This window comes from Cinclus cinclus, chromosome 2 (genome assembly GCF_963662255.1).
Source record: "Cinclus cinclus chromosome 2, bCinCin1.1, whole genome shotgun sequence".
In the NCBI taxonomy this organism is placed as follows: Eukaryota; Metazoa; Chordata; class Aves; order Passeriformes; family Cinclidae; genus Cinclus; species Cinclus cinclus.
Window position 1 is genome coordinate 54,770,886 of NC_085047.1, and position 17,050 is coordinate 54,787,935.

Here is a 17,050-nt window from a genome sequence, read left to right on the forward strand (position 1 = left end):
TCCATTTTTGAGCATATTGGATGTCAGTGTTCAGTTCTAATTGATGTTCTGACTCGTGAAACATACTTTATATCCTGATCTTTTCTTGGACATGCATAGGACAAAAATGACTGCATAAGTCCTCTTGTGTGAATACATACAAAAATAACAGTGGTTAGGATAGAAAGTAAAATTCCCTTAATGCAAAACACAGCTGACTGGCTAATTGAGGATGGTAACTGAAACAAGAGGTGCATCGTCCTCTTTGCTGCTGTCAGAATATACAGATGGCAGGAAAATGTAAAATGCAGGTTGATAAGTTAAGGCTTTGTATGGTTTGTTTAATATTCAAGTTCAAACTGTAAAGTGCGTTGAGCAGGTGGTGGCAGCTGCATCTGTGCTGGTGCCTGTAGCACCCTTAAAATGAGTCTGAGGCACAAGTACTGCATGGCTCATTGTGGTTCTGTTGTTGCTGTCATATGAAACACCTTGCCTTTTTTTCCCTGCCAAAGGCTCAAGAATTGTTGTCTGATTGCTGGAGCTCAGTGAATGTAGAGAGAAGAATGGAACACTTAGACTGTAATGTGGGAGCAATGGCCAGGCATGAATGTGGAATAGCACTTTGCTGATTGAAACACACTGTCAAATAAACCAAACTGAGTGACTTGCCTTCGGACCTGCCAATCCTGATGGGCAGATATTTTTCTGTGTCCTCTAGTTTGTGTGATGTTGCCTTTATATTTCTTCTTGTGAGCTGACCAAGTACTCGGGGCTGTATTCAGGAGCTGGGCAGCAACAAGCAGTCATTTCTTCTGATGCATCTTACAGACTTCTGAGCCAAACCTTTTTTAAAATTTAATTTTATTTTGCTTGTTTTAGTATAGACTAAACTAAAAGCAAAGACTATTAAAGCTGGTAGTATTCAGTCATTTTGGGAAAAAGCTTCAGTACTGATGAGCCAGTGAAGGCAAAAGCATGTTCTTATTGAAGCACTAGACATTTAGATGAAACAATCCTTTTTCCTCTGTTTTATCACCTGCCCCACTTTGCTTTTACTCAACGTATCTTGCTGCTTGACATGGAAAAATGGCATATATATTACTTTTTTATTGCTACTTACCAGCCAAGGGGATGTTAAAACATGGAGAGATAAATAATGCTCCCAGTATGCATCTTTTCCTCAATCTAATGTGCTCTTATGTTTTAATAATACATAGACATACACTTCCACTCTATGCAAGAAGGGTTAGAGCCAGAGCAAGTAAGATATTTATCTGTCAGAGTAACACTGTAGCCCGTCCGTGGCAAACTGCCTAACCTGGGTGGATGTTTATCAGTCTCTTCCCTACACATGAACTGTATCTAACTGGTGTTTCACAGAAGCCAGTGCAGCCTGGTATTCTGAATTACTTGGAAGTCAAACAACTTGAATATCAGCTGTCAGTCTGCCCTAAGTTCAGTGCCTGATCTTTGGCAAGACAACCTCATGTGTGACAAGGAGGCTGTGGTTCCAATTTTCTTTCTAAAGAGCTTTGAGACTTACAGATCAGAGGTGGTATGTGAAAGGATAACGTTGAATATAATTGCACATGCAGTAACTGTACTGAAGCCTGGTTCCCAGGAGACAGAGGGATCCTTATTGAGATGGGTTTTGTCATTTGAGGGAAATGTAAACCTTTGTGTTTCATGTTCATTAACTTTTCCCATACACTCTCAGTTATTCCTAGTGCAGTGGAATTGGCCCTCAGAGGTGGCACACTAAAATCTTCATTCCTGATCTCTTACTCAGGAAAAGAGACTTAGGGATGTCTATTACTGGGTACTGTATAAACTGCGGGTTTGAAAAGATAATCCAGCCAATGAAGAATTTCACTTTGTTGGGTGGTTTTGTTTGCTGGTTTCTGTGGTTTATTTTTACTTGGACTCAAGAAAAGCAAGCCAGTTTAACTGATTTCTACCAGATGAATGAACTATTGAAATATGTACAATAAAAGTTACGTTTTAAAAGTGATGGGTTTTTTTTTTTTTTTTTTTTTTTTTTTTTTTTTTTTTTGTTTAGGTTTTTTTGCTCCCACTTTTTCCACAGTTGAAATAACACTGTTCCTAATAGTACTGCAGAGCTCAGGCAGATGAAAAACTTCACTGAGTATGGTGCTGGCTGCCTGCCCTTACCCCAGTATTACCAGGGCAAAAACCTCACCGGCAGTGTGCCACTAATTGCCAGATAGAATATCAAGCAAAAAACACTCTAGAATTCACCAAGACACTTGGGTCCACAGTAATTGTATCATCAATTAATTTAATGTTATAAGCAGGCAGTAGGTTTACAATGTTACTTCTGCTGTAACCATAATTTTCTTCAAAATTGATTTATAAAGTACAGATTTTAGGGTCACGTTGAATCTTAAAGCAAATCAGAGTATGTGTTTGTGTACTTTTATGTGATACCCTGTTAATTTTCAGTCTGAAATATGGGAATCCTAAGGAGTCTCCCAGATTCTGGCAGACTGATCTGTACCACCAGCAGTTTGGAAATCTGTGTGCATGCTGTTTGTTTGTATTTTCTGTTAGGGCTATCCTGTGTTTTGATTACTTTCATGTTTTAGTACAGCAAGACTTGCATTTTTCTGTGAGAAAGACCAGTGCCTAATACACTGGAGACTGCTGTCCCATGCACTAGGATATTTAATTTTGTTCATGTCATGAGACCCACAGTGGAATAACTGTTGCAAGAACATGCAGAGCTGCATACATGCATGCGTGCATGAGTCCTGTCAGCTTCTGCATCTTGTCATGAGAAAGGTAGCATAACTTTTTTTAGGAGTTGATGAGGCAGGCTGATTTTTGTAGTTTTTGGGCCTTTTTTTAAAAAAATCAACCTACTATATGAATCAAGTGTTTATCTCCATAACAGTGCCTCATTTTCTACACATACATCATTACTATTTCACTTTGTGATTGTGAAACCATTGAATTAGTGCTTATCCAGGTTGACAGTGGAGTTCACTGTATGGAGTCAAAAATTTGGGTTTACTTGACTAAATTGAGAAGATCTCAGACCAGGTGGAGCAATTACCAGACAGGCCACAAGGGAATGCAAGGTGATTCAATATTTTTTGTGGGTTTTGTTTTTATATTTTTCAAGTAAACATGAAACTTAAATATTGATGTGCATGAGCAAAGTATGTTCTCATTAAATGCCATGCTCATTACATTTACTGGAATGACCATGTTTAGTGCATAGATTGGCAACCCACCCTGTCTACTTTACCATATGATAAAGTTGTTTTATGGTGTGTAGTTTCCTATTATGGGAGATCAGCTTCAAGTCATGAAGCCTACATAAGTTTTTCCAAAGAAAGTTACTGTTAAGAGACTGTTTATGTTTAAAATAAATTGTACATCTATTCCAGGAGCCTTTTTAACTAGAGAAAACATGGGTAGCCAGTTCTGTGTCAAACCTCATAACACAGAACAGGGCTGTAGCTTGTCCAGTAGGTTTTGCAAGTCAATGCTTCACCTTGGCAGAGTTCAGTGAGGGCAAGATGAAATCCTTTATATGGGTGTGATAGACTGGGCTCACCTTCTTCTGCATTCCTGCTGCTTCCGAGCAAACTCCCAAATTCATCTTGCTGCACTCCTTTGGGTCACAGCAAATGCTTTTCATCAGAGGGAAATGTTGTATACCATTTATTTCACTGACTTTTTTTTCCCCAGTTACAGCACTGGGTGACAAGCTTTCAGACCATGTGGATAATGTACCTTCCAGTGATAGGAAATGGTGATGCACAAATCAGGTCCCTGTCACCCAATCCTAAATGCAAATAGTATCAGCTGTATGTTCAGCATACAATAATTACTGCTTTCAGTGCAAGGCACAGCAATGTTGAGCACTGCCTTTCCTTTCATGTACTTTTGTGTTAAACCATTATAAAAAAACAAAACAATCAATCAATCCGTATGGTTTGAACATGGTGATAGTTAAGCATTAACCACATTTGGTATGCTTTACCTTTTTAAACTAAGCTCTGTGGAAGGAAGTTTCTCCTTTAACAGACAAAAATTTTTTTGCATCTAGTAAATGTGTTAGAATGTTCAGTGCTCATTTTAGAAAGGCTAATATCCAGTACATTGGTATTAAGTATTGGCAAAAGGAGATACAGTTTGGATGTTGCCTTGATTTCCTTATGTAGGGTCAGATATGTATGTAGTTTCTTCTACTGAATTAGTCTTGGTTTTCCTTGCAAAGTTTGTTTTTAACAAGAAAAATATCTTTTTTTCTTTTTTTTCTTTTTTTTTTTGTAAGGACACTGGCAGGGAAATGCCTTCATTTGCTGCTCCCCTTTTCATTCAGAAATTAATTTCTGTGTTGGTGCATGCTGGGATACAGCTGTGCTGGACAAAATACCTGCCATGAGGTGCACGGCTGAGCCAGGCCCTGCAGTGACCATACTGAGCATTCTCGCAGAGCTGTTTGAATGCCACCATCAAACTAGGGGACAGCTTTTTCACTGATAAAAATGGGGAGGTTTCAGTAGATGATGATGTATTCTAAGCAGCAATAAACCTTGTTAAAAAAGTATATATGTTCTGCTATTACTGCTCTGAATTTCTTTTTCAGGCTGTTTTGCCTGACAAACCAGCCCAGGCAAATAAGAATGTATAATATCCAAGTTTTTTTTGTCAAAGGAGCGAGGAGTTTGTGTTCAAACACTTAAAATGGGGACAGTAGTTGGTGAAATATTTAGCAGTGGGAGAAATTAAATGCTGCAACCTTAATGCCTGATGCACAGTGTATGTGTGTGTTTTCAGATACTGTTGCTTACCATTGGAAGCTGTAATCAAAACTGCTCTGTTTGTGCCCTGTCTCAAAGCAAATGAGCAAGTGGTTTTGTGGGGCAAAAAGATGGAATGCTCTGGCTCTGTGGGATTTACTGAATTCTTAATAAGCTTGAGGAAGAGAGGAGATGTGGGCTTTGCAGTTAGTTTGTGTTTCTAAATAAGCACATAAATTTCTGACAAGCTGTAGTAGCTCGAAGCAGGATTTTTGGCGTTGAACATTTCTCTTACTCGGCTAGAAAACAAAACAAAACTCGGTTGTTAATGAGGCAACATTAGTGCATTTATCTTTGCAGCTTTTTAGAATTAACAAATCAACATGAAGCCCTTGAAAAGTGTAAATTAATCTGCAGGACAGTAAAATGGAGCAGCGTCAGAGCAGCTCTGCCTTTAGGAGATGCAGCTTATTTAACCAAGACATAATGTTACTTTTTTTGAAGAATCCACAGCCAAACAACATTAAAACCAGGCTTTCAGCTTGTACTGAAGTGATTCCTTTTTAATTTTTTTTCCCTCATCGCGGCAGCCTCCCCTGGCAGTCAGCGGGAGTTCTTGTACCGATGATGTCATTGCTCAGTCTCCCCACCACTACCAGGGGACACGACCGGGCTCTCGTTATTCGCTGGCAGCTGCCTTTGGTCACATTTTCTGCTGAAGACCGGCTGCATTTACTCATCTGCGGTGCATTTGCTTTGTTTGATCTGCCAGGGTTTTAAATACACTGTGCGTGTATGGACATACCTCTGATTATATGGAGAAAGTGAAGGCTGCTGTGACTGACAGGGGAACTGAACAGTTTGTTCACCAAGCATGTAACATGTTTGATTTTGGTACCATATTTATAAGCATGCTGTATTTTAACTGGGTGATCTCATTGTCTGTGTGGAAGAGAGGTTAAAAAAACATGCTGAAATCTTCATGCCTAGTGAAAAACATGGCCTTGGTAGCTCAAGGAAAAAAAATGTGTTTATCACTGATAGAATAATTGAATTAGAGCCATTTGTAAAGACATAAGAGGAAAGTAGATGCAGAAACACTAGACTAAGTGGGGCTAGATTAACTTTTAATTAAATGGAATTTTTAAAAAATACATTTAAAAAAAAATCTCAGAAAAGATAAAACAAAAAAATATATCTGTAGTGCACTCAGTTGCGAGAAACATCACTAGGTGTGTCTGTGTGTCTGAATCAAATAACTGACTGTTGAACAGTGTTTGTAGTAACAAACTTTGCTGGTCATGGTAATGGAATATATTTGTGTGGTATGTAAAAATCCTTGCTAAATGAACATGATTAAAAACAGGGAAGGACACAATCAAGTTTCTCCAAGTAATCTTAGCTCAGCCTTGGGCAGGCAATATTAATATTTTTTCCCCCAAGGATTCCTTATCTTCCATAATGGTCATGCTAGGGATTTAAGGGGTGGGTTTTGTGTGCAACACAGAAGTCAATGTACTCTGAGTGACTTCATAGTGAGAAGGGAATTATGGACAAGTCTTAAGTGCATAGGCAGTGCCCTAAGAACTTTAAGCGTGAAGCGCAATTCCCTTTTCTTGTTCATGACCCGACTTAGATCTGTGTGTATATGCCAAACTTGCAGGGGAAATGCATTCCCCATTTCTTCACTGGCATCACCTACCCCTGCCCAAGGAATTCCATACCTGAGCCATTTTGCCCTCAGATTCTCATGGATGAATGTAGTGAGTGAGCTGTTCTCTCTATAGGTAAAACAAACATGAAAATCTGTAGAATAGTATGTGCCTTTTGCTTAGTATATGGCAACATGAACACTACAAGTTGAATTAACACACTGGAGGTGAAGCAGCAACAAAAAGTCATTGTCAAATTCAGATTGGATTTCACAGATAAAGAGACTTTGGGTTTTGGGTTCTTAAGGAGGGTGGAGAGAAGAAAGCTTTTTTTTAAAAGGAAAAGTTAATGTTGGTGCCTGTCTTTCTTCTAGGTACATACATCATGACAACTGCCCTGGTGCCCCTCCTGGAAAAAGCAGCTGATGCCAGAGTGGTGAGTCTGTGATGCTGTTTAAAAGGGGTGTTTTACTATTTTTACCTTCTGGCTTGTGACAGCAGTTCTCTGACTGTGTTAGCAATGCAGGATTACTAATAATACTGTAAGGATCTCTAAAATCCTCTTGGATTTTGCTAACAACAACCTCCTTCTCTAAGGCAAAGCTCCTGCCTGCTGCTCTCAAACCTTCATTGGAAATCAGAGTAAAACACTTCGTTTGGGAACTTACCCTCATGGATTCCCTAGGGCAAGTTAGCTCCTGCAGCAGAGTGCAAAATTGTACAACAGGAATATAGGTTTAAGAACTTTACAGATCTTGGTGTAAAATAAGACAGCAGGTACATTTTTAAAAATTAAATTTCCCAAGTTTTGTATGGTTTCTAATTAGTTTCAGTAAATGTTAAACATACAAACTGCAAATAGTGCTATTCTGCTATTTTCTTTCTCCCCATTACTTTTCAAAAGGAAGAAGTACAAAATTCCTGAAATGAATCAACATTGCTTTGAATGAAAGTTTCTTAAAAAACATACGTATCTTCCACCTCATCTCCAGGTATGCTCTACTCATGAGCAGAAGCATAATGCAAAGGGTATACAGAGGAGTCCTGCTCCACAGGGACTTCCAACTATTGCCTGAAGACTACATTGCATGCATGAGTGCATCTGTGTTTTGTTTTTCATTCATTTGTTTTTCATTCATTTGTTTTTCATTCATTTGTTTTTCATTCATTTCATTACAGATAACTGTCTCTTCTGGGGGCATGCTAGTTCAAAAATTAAACATATCTGACTTGCAGTCAGGAAATGGGCCATTTGATGGAACTATGGTGTATGCACAGAACAAGGTACAGTCCATGGGATTGAAAACAAAGCCCAGCCCTTCTTTGCTAGGTACCTCGTACCATCTGCTTTGCAAAAAACTTGTTGGTCACTGTTGTATTTCCATTGTATCCAACCCATGTGCAGATGCACAGGCAATAATCTTCAGGAGTATGATGGCATGCCCTTAGTAGTGCATACATCTTACATGGAGAAAAGCATGGCTAGACTTTCATTTGATATGAGAGAAGTCCCAAGGGGGAACACTGTCTTTCGCTGATGAACCCTGTCTGCCTGCTTAGTTCTTGCCCACAGTCTGCAGCAAGTAGACGTGGTCAATAAAAGCAGTGCAGCTGCTTTAAATCTGTGGCCAGGGTATAGATGGCAATGACTGTGGAAGTCTCTTATGAAACTATCCAATAAATCCAGTCAGGATGAGCAAGGGAATATTTCTGCTGTGCATAAATGCTCTGGTATTTATGGCACATTTGATGTAGTTTATCTCCCTGGGAACTAATTTGATGGACAAGCTGTTGAACTTGGTGCTAGTGTGGCTCTTACTGCTCTATCCTAGAGACAGCAAGTTGTCCTGACAGAACAGTGGGCAAAGGCTCACAGAAACATCCATTTCTCCGTGATGCACCCCGGCTGGGCAGACACTCCAGGTAACCTCTGCTTCACACTCTTGACAGTAATTTTTTCTTTTCAGGATTAGTCTAAAAGCAGAGAGAAATGAAACTTCTAGTATATTTTTCCAACAGGTGCAGTAATTTATATTCTCCAAACTGGTGCTTGAAGTAGTTTTATATCTCCTTGGTGGCTCTATTCTGCATGGTGTCTGCTAGCTGTGTATATCTAGAGAATAATAATGGGTAGTGAATGCTTCCAGCCCTGCACAATTGCACAAAAGAGACACAGTTCTTTAAGGTAACCTTTAAGTTACATTTGTAGTGGAACTATTAAACACACAGATGGAGCTTCTGCCTCTGTGAGTACCAGTATGCAGACACTGGGAAATCTGCAAGGGCATGTGGGAACATGCACCACTGTGCAAGCCCCTCTGCTCTTTCTCTAAACATTTACTGCTGTTGAGAAGCACTTTGGCCATTCAGCCCTTTGAGCTGCAGCTGTTCTTCAGTGACTGTGCCTGAGGTGGGCCAGCATCAGTCATGCACTATGCATGTTGCATTCCCCAATGTTTCCAGCCCCCAGTGCCCAAGCTTGGGATGCAGAATAGCAGTTACATCTCTAGGTCTTTTATAAGGATGCAGTTTTCAAAATTTGCTTCTGACAACAGAAGCATTTACCCTGTCTACCTTATGCTTGAAAATAGTCCTTTCCAACTAAATATCCCAGTATTTCTTTCTCTTTAAAATACATTTATTTATGCATTATGGATTTCAAACTTAATGAACCATAAAGTTATTCTGCCTTAAAGTTCAAACACTCCCTAACCCCCAAAAATAAACACCTGCAGTGGATGGGTCCACAGTCATCATCTCTTGGACAAAATAAAATGAAGCCAGAGTTTAGACAGGAAGTAAGCAGTTTTTAAGTACAGTGCTGTGGCTGGTTTCCTAAAACTGGTGAGAAAATAAGAGCTAAAAATCCCATTAGAATACTGTTTTTTGGAATTTGTGTTTCTCCGGTGTTTGCTGTCTTTACAGTTTAGAATGGAGCTGGCAGAGGAACCTCTTACAGATCCTGTTGTCAGTTTAGTCCCTGTAATTTGACCCAAACAAACTAGTGGTGGATTATCTGGCAGCTTAATGCTATTCTCCCACAAGCCATCCTACTCCCAGATATGGGGAAATACTAATTTTCTTCCATAAGCTCCAGAGATGCCTCCTCTCCTTACACATAAAATGGCAATTTGAAGCCGTTTTTTTGTTTGGTTTTTTTGTTGTTGTTGTTGTTTTTGTTTTTTTAATCAAAAAGCCTTGCATGGCAGGCCACCATTCTGTTATCTTTTCCAGCTGTGAGATCATCCATGCCTGATTTCTATGAGAGGATGAAGAACTCGCTGCGCACAGAGGCCCAAGGAGCTGACACCGTCCTGTGGTTGGCGGTGTCAGCTGAAGCAACAAAGCTGCCCAGTGGCTTGTTCTTCCAAGGTAAGAAGCAGTGCACAGTGCACAGACTGGAGATCTCCAGCCTGCCTGAGCTTAGGATCTCTGTCTGGCCTGGAAGGGGATGAAGGCTGCACCAGGCAGCTTGTGCGAAGGATAAAGCATTCCTCAAAGTTGTTTCAAGTCTAAATGTTTGAGTGAACATCATGTTATATTGTTATAGTCCTGCTTTTGTCCTATAAAGTAGCTGATAGAGACTTCAAAGCATTTCTTTATGGAGGATTGGGGATTTTTGTAATGAAAATGGCTGCATGTAGGACTGTGCCAAGGGAAGGTGAATCACAGCAGTCAAGCAGCATCTTTTATGATGCTAGGAAAGGAGCATCTTTCTCACAGAGCACTGGGAGTTGGCTCTGCTTTGACAGGTTCTTCCTACTGTTCCATGCTAGCTAAAATTGCCAATTCCCCCTTTTTCTAACACCAGGCAGAGACGAGCACAGTGACATTTTTGGCACTGTGATCTTAGGGAATGGAAAAGTAGGGCAGAGCCTTTCTCTTCTCCCAGGCAAATGACAGGCATCTTTGGAGGAGCAGCTGGAAGTAGGAATGCTTAATGGTGATGCAGGTCAGTCCAGAATGAGAAAGCTCAGGGTAATTTCTTACAGAAGCTCAGTGCGTCTGTTGGATGTGGCACTCAAATCCTGATTCACTGAATTTCTGTGTGGAGAATGTAGGAAGCTCAGACTTCCGCACTTGGGTTGACTTTGTCCTTTCTGTCCCACAGTCACACAGGATTGGCTGACAGATACTTAAATGGACATTTTTCATGTCAGCATGTGGAAACCCCACATCCCAGCTGGTCAGCCTTCTTTGTAGAACCAGGCTTTGCCTTTCTTTTACTCCAGTCACTTTCTTCTGGTCCTAATGCTTCTGCTCAGTTGTTCTTTCTGTTTCTTTCATAATTCCACCAGGCTCTTCCCTTTGGCCTTTGTACACCCTCAGCTTTGGTAAACAGGGAGCATGCCCTGGCTCTTTAGCTAAAGCTACTGGCTTTTGAGAGCTTTGGTCCTGGCATGGCTGCTTTTAAAGCTGGAAGAGAAGTTCTGAGTCTCTCTTGTGCTTATCAGATAGTGGTGAGGTCAGTTATTTCTTGCTCCTACAGCCTTTTGGAAACCCCAGCTTAACATGGGAACTCTTCAGGCCCTTTCGGTGAAGGGTTTGGGTGGGGTGTGGAAGCACTTTGCTGTAAGCCAAATGCTTCTGGACCTAGGCAGCCATTTTCCATATCAGGCACAGTTACACAGTTTCCCTCCATTTTCTGCATTCTGTTTTACTGTTTCCTCTGAGAACAAACCAAAGCCAGCTTGTTTTTTTTTTTCTGAGAAAAAATAATGGGAAGTGAGAACACAACTAGTTCTACCAGAATTCTCTGCATCTGCTAAAGTACATAAAAATTGTTTAACAGAGACCTGCATTCCAATGACTAGAAGCATCTTCTCTGTGATGCTGAACTTGGCTTTCATACCTAGTTCCCAAACTTTAGCACAGGCTACTGGAAGCACAATGACTAGGTGGGGAGCTGTTCATAATCAGTGATGGAGACGGGAATGTTCTCTGCATGTTTCTCTCTCCTCAGTTCTCCGTAAGCAGAAGTTATGTGGTGTGTGCAGTCAGGTAAACATTTGCTCTTAAGAGAGCAAATATCTCTGCTCTTCTGGGAAGCCCCGTGACAGCCTCATAGGTTTTCAGGGAAATCTGCTGCCAAGGGTTGCAACAGCTTGTTCTTTTTGTCTCAGCTGGCTGCTGCAGAAGCTGGGCTCGCTACACAGACTTAACAGTGCTGCACCAGTGCTCTGACTGTTGTTCCACAGACACCTGACAGCATTGTCACAAGGTTCCTGGGCTCTAGATACCATGTTTTTGGAGGGGAAAATCCCTTGGAGTGGGTGGTGGTAACAGCTGTATTTGCAGAGTGAGTGACAAGCATGAGATTTGGAAAATCAAGCAAAGCATCAAACTGAACAAACTTGGTTGGATATGTCTCACTTATGGTGATTGAGCAATAAGCTGAAGTTCCTTTGCATTTAGAATTTAACCATTGTTTCTAAGGATGAAAGCAAGCATTTTAAGATAGAAAATAATCCTAACTATAAAGTCTCAGCTGGGGATTTGTACAGTACTAGAAATGTTATCCAGGAAGGAAGGAAAAATGTTGTTTCAAGTGCAAAAGCATCCTCTGCCTGCAGCAAGAAACTCCAGCTATTGCTCTTTGCCTGCAGGTGTTGCACTAGTGACAGGCATAACCCCTCAAGGAAACCTTCCTTTTCCTAAACTGTCCCCAGCTGCAAATGGGGATGTGCTCCACACTTCCGATCATGTTGTGCTATAGAAAAAGTCACTCTAGCCCCAAAATACAAATTGAATTGGTTTAATTTTTTTGGTTTAGAAGATATGCTCAACTAGCATTATTTACAGGTATCTAGAAGGTTAAGTTTCCTGGCTTCCTGAGGTATATTTGGGCAGTAGAGAGTCCATCAGAAAAAACTCCTTTCTGCTATAAGAGAGTTAAATGTACCCATAAGTGTTGTTTATTTTCTTCTTCTTTTCTTCCAGACAGGCAACCAGTCCCTACACACTTACCCCTAGCATACACTCACAGTCCACCAGAGGATGAAGAGAAACTAATGGAGGTGCTGGAAGAATACTCCCAGAAGTTTAAATCCATTTCTCCAGGAATGTAGTGTCTCTGCTGATACAGTGTCACTGTAAATCTTGTAATTGCACAGTAACCTGCTGTTGAGGGGAAGTAGGATTCCACAGGCCTGTTAAAAACGAATTAGATTCAGGTGTTCGCATTATGAGGCAGTAGAGTGGCACCTGTATAATTTTTTCTGCTGCCAAGTCTCTCCCACTGTGAATGTGCAGCTTCTGCCTCAAGACACACTAAGGTTGTGCTCTTTGGATAGAACGAGAAATTGAAAGGCATTAAAATAAACCCTATTAAAGTTTGTAAAGTTACCTAGAATAATTTAAAACACTCAACATAGAGAAATGCAGAGGAGTGTACTTTAAGTAGTGTTTGTGAAGGACTTCAGGAAAGAAGTGGGGGTGTTTTAAACAACTTTTAACTGCTGTATTTGACAGGCTGGTGGTTTCCTTCACTGCATGAGGGTGACTGGGCTCAAACATATAACTGGGAATGCAGAAACTCTTGCAGAGCCTGCTTAGTTTAAAGGGAAGGATTCCTCACAGCCTTCTATAAATTAGTGCCGGTATGCAGAAGTGATCTGTTTCCTCATGTTTAAACAGCAAGAATTTAGGAACACTGCCAAATGCCTTCTGTATTACTTTATGGAGCCAGGGCTAAATATTATCCCATTTATGTCAAAATACCATGAAGTAGGAGGTTTCAACACAACACACCCAGACATGGCTGGATCCAGCAGAGAAATGGCTGCATGACTGTAAGCACAAAAAGAAACAACATGCTAAGCTGTACCTGCTTGCCATTTCTGTGAGAGATTAAAGGCAATTGTTCTATCATTATGAAGGGATTAAGAGGGAAAAAGAACACTGGTGGGGCACAGGTTTTAGAGGAGAATCCTCTTCTGATGAGAGACTTGTGTTTTGTCTGGATCTGTTTACTTCAGACACAGAGGACAGGATTCATCTTATCTGATCTGTGCACATTTGAATTACTTGCTGAGTTTCTCATTGTAAACTGGTAAAGGGAAAACCAGGCTTTTTCTCAGGGATCAACTGGATCTAGTTTAAGAAACACCACCTACAGTGCTGCATCTTTCTAATAGTGCTGAAGACAAGCAGCTCAGACTAAGATATTCTGGTCGGACTCATTTTGTCTTAATTATTTCAGATTTACTGCATAGCCAAGACTATTATTAACAAAGGTAACACCTTTTCTCTTGAACTGTGTTTATTAACCAACTGCCTCCAGAACCCAGCAAAATTGCTGCACTGTTTCACATGCGGCTCACACCAGTGTGGTAGGACCAAGGACCTAAACACAAATATAACACATGTGTTCTTGAGTCTCTGCAGTGAGTGGCAGCTAAAGACTGCTGGTGGACAGAGGAGAGCTCTTCATGTCTGGTTTACGTAATTTAATTTCCTCCTGGCTGACAGGACTTCCTCATTATTCAAAGATCTCCTATTAAGTATCAGTTTAAGGGAAAAAATGCTTTTTTCAGCCTACTGTCAATCTCCATAAAGACTTTACTGTCAGAGAGGCCCTAAGAAAAATTTTCCCATGATAAACAGTGCTGAGACAAGTCAGGCTGTCACAGCTCTTCCTGAAGAGGCTGGGTCAGCATTCAAACTATTGCCTCATTTATAAACTTAACTCCTCCTTGCACTACAGTGAAAGAAAACAACAGCAAGGCTTGTACAGAGGTTTATTTCCTGCAAATCTGGTACTAACATTTTCTATGCTTTCAACTGTTATATACAGTTACCTGAAACTAGATAAGGGCTGGAAGCATATATAGTAACTACATTTCTTAACCCAATAGCTGCAAGGCTAATAAAAATATTTGCATATTTACGTCGGTGTGCTTCTCAGCTATGCAGTACAGAAGAAAAATTTAATGACTGGTATTTAAATAGTTCATAAAAGTAAGAACTGTGCACTGTATATGTATGTATTTAACACAGTTTAGTACATATTCTGCACTAGTGTATTTGAATAGCCTGTATTTTCTATTTTGTGTCACGGTTTAAAAATGAAGTCAAAGTTAACAAAACTGCTTTAATCGAAGTTTGGTCACAGTGTCAAAGAGCAATATGCTATGGTTTAAGAGCACTTTTGATTTAAAAGGAACAAAACCACAGGAACAGCAACTGGAAGCAAAGTCCAGAGTGTCACACACTTTGGTATTATGTTCCTGCTGATGCTTCATTTCAGCCCAATTCCACAAGAGCAAACATGGCATGTGGCTGCGAGCCAGTGAGAGGATTTGTGTTAATGCAATCCAGAAAGACTTGCACCTTCACGTAAGTGAATGCATTCACAGACTCACAGATTATGCTGAGGCAGAAGGGACCCACAAGGATCATGGAGTCCAACTCCTGGCCCTGCACAGGACACCCCAGGACTTCCACCACGTGCCTGAGAACAATGTCCAAATGCTTCTTGAACTCTCTCAGGCTTGGTGCTGTGACCACCTTCCTGGGGAGCCCAGGGCTCAACCACTCTGAGTGAAGAACCTTTTTCTAATATCCAACCTAAACCTCCCCTGACAGCCTCAGGCCATTGCTTTGGGTCCTGTCACTGGTCACCTGAGTAAAGAAATCAGTGTCTGCTGCCTGCCCTCCCCCCCACAAGGAAGTTGTAAACTGTGATTAGGTCTCCCCTCAGTCTTCTATTCCACTTCTAAAACTTTATGAGCAAAATAAAAATAGCATTCAGTGACAGATGACCAGAAAATTAAGGTGGCACAGGTCCTTGCTAAGCAGTGCACACTGGGAGTTTGAGAGCACACCTGGTTCATGGGAGTAGAATGACAAACACAGCAGCTGTTCTTTTCTTTTGCTGTGCATGTGCAGCCCAACTCTTTTGTTGCAGTTTTGAGGCTTTTATGACTGACCTCACTCTGACGGCATCACATTTTTTCTTCGTTTCATGAAGTCACCTAATTGGGAAGTTTTTGCTCTCAGAGATCTTGCACAGGAATGTAGGACCACAGAGCACATGTGGAGTTGGTCATTTCCCTACATCCTAATGGAAAGATAGCCCATCATTAGTGCAGCAGGGCTGACTGCCCCTGTGATGCAGGGGCCACTGCAACTTCTCTTTTTGTCCTGGATGAAAATTTTTAGGAGGTCAATGTAACAGGTATCAAAACAATTTTTTAAACTGCATTTTGTCATAAGTTTAATTTCTGCACCCTCTTTATTGTTAAAAAAAACTGAACCCAATAAACTAAATCGACCTGCTATTGATTAAAGGTGTAAAAAATTGGTTTTTGTTTGCCTTTGAATGAAGGCACTCCCATACATGCCTCACAATTTTGGAGTAAGTGGCAAATACCAGTTGTTGGCATTTGCAGTAACACATGCTCCAGCTTCTGTGTTCCACTCAGTGGGAACAAGGTTTGAGCAGAGCCACCCCTTCCTGTTAAACAAGGCTCAGTTGGGATGTTGAACATGCACTTCCTGGGCTCAGAGGGAGTTCTGTTATATCCTTCATTATAAGTCATATCCTTCCTGATAAGTCAGTCCTGCAGACCTCAATGCAAATAAATTTATTTGGTGGGGCAGCCATTTCAGTTGTCAGTACAAGCACTAATTTGTATTTTTGTAATGATAGCCTTTTTAAAAGCCATGGCACTTGGAGCAGTTTATTAAGCAGTGCTGAACTTGGTGAGTGGAGAGTGCACATGGAGGTATTCGTTCAGGGAACAGCCTGATGGCACAGTGAAGAATGGCAGCTATGAAGCAGTTTAATCTGTGAGATCCTCTGTATGTTACTCTCTCACCCTCCCGGCAAAAATAAAGCACTCCATCTCATGACACTGGATCATACTTACCTAAAACTAGTGCTGGTCAACACCCACCCACTGTCATTTTAAACAGGCAGTTTCCACTCTGGCAGCACAAAGCGTCACATGCTCCCTAGCTCAGCTCACAGTATTTCCCTGTTTGTCTTAGGCTTCCATCTCTTGTAATGAGCAGCTGATTACAGCAGATAATTTTGAAATGCAACTTAGATGACTCAAAAACTCTATTCTTGCAGTCACCCAAAAAAGTATTGATCTAGACAATGAATGAGAGAAGCTTTTGAAAAGGCATCGAATCTGATAGGGAGCAAAGTGCAACAAAAACACCTCTGGGACTAAAAGTGATCAAATCCAAGAATTTCAGTTTGTGAAGTAGGTCAGTATTTATGTTCCTCTCTCTAGAGGGAGCCATCAGATAAAAGAAAAATTATGTATTTCTCTGAAGGAAGTTTGTTCTCTCTCAAAACTAATGCTAATGCTCAGCTTTACAAAGGGACACAGTGTCAGCCTGGCCAAAGGTCTTCAGCAGGACAAGTTTCTATCCTGCTGCCAGGAGAAACAACTCAAACCTTTGCTGTACTGGCATTGCCAGTGCCATTCCACAGATAAAAATATTGTCCAAACAGAGGAAAAGTGGTAAAACCTGCACCTGTGCAAACTTCAGGGAGAGAGGTCCCAGGAAGTGCTGTTTTCTTTGATGGTTAAAAATCTTAAGCATCTTCCTTTTACTTTCCAGTTCAGAATCCATAATCCACAGGGAGCCTTGGAGTGATGCACAAAATAGTGCAATTCCTCCACTGCT

At 40.8% G+C, this 17,050-nt stretch overlaps 1 protein-coding gene across 4 annotated transcripts in view; it reads left to right on the forward strand.

Moving 5' to 3' along the window:
* Positions 1–15,638, forward strand: part of DHRS12 (dehydrogenase/reductase 12) — a 28,974-nt gene extending 13,336 nt beyond the window's left edge. For 2 of the 4 annotated variants that reach the window (XM_062487663.1, XM_062487665.1), the window contains 5 exons: positions 6,781–6,842; positions 7,586–7,690; positions 8,239–8,329; positions 9,641–9,778; positions 12,347–15,638. In XM_062487663.1, coding sequence (XP_062343647.1) covers positions 6,781–6,842; positions 7,586–7,690; positions 8,239–8,329; positions 9,641–9,778; positions 12,347–12,474 — 524 coding nt within the window. In that variant the 3' untranslated portion in view covers positions 12,475–15,638. Of the gene's footprint in view, positions 1–6,780; positions 6,843–7,585; positions 7,696–7,910; positions 7,915–8,238; positions 8,330–9,615; positions 9,779–12,346 lie in introns of all 4 variants that reach the window. The other 2 variants (XM_062487664.1, XR_009932964.1) reach the window with 2 other exon arrangements.
* The last annotated feature ends 1,412 nt before the right edge of the window (positions 15,639–17,050 follow it).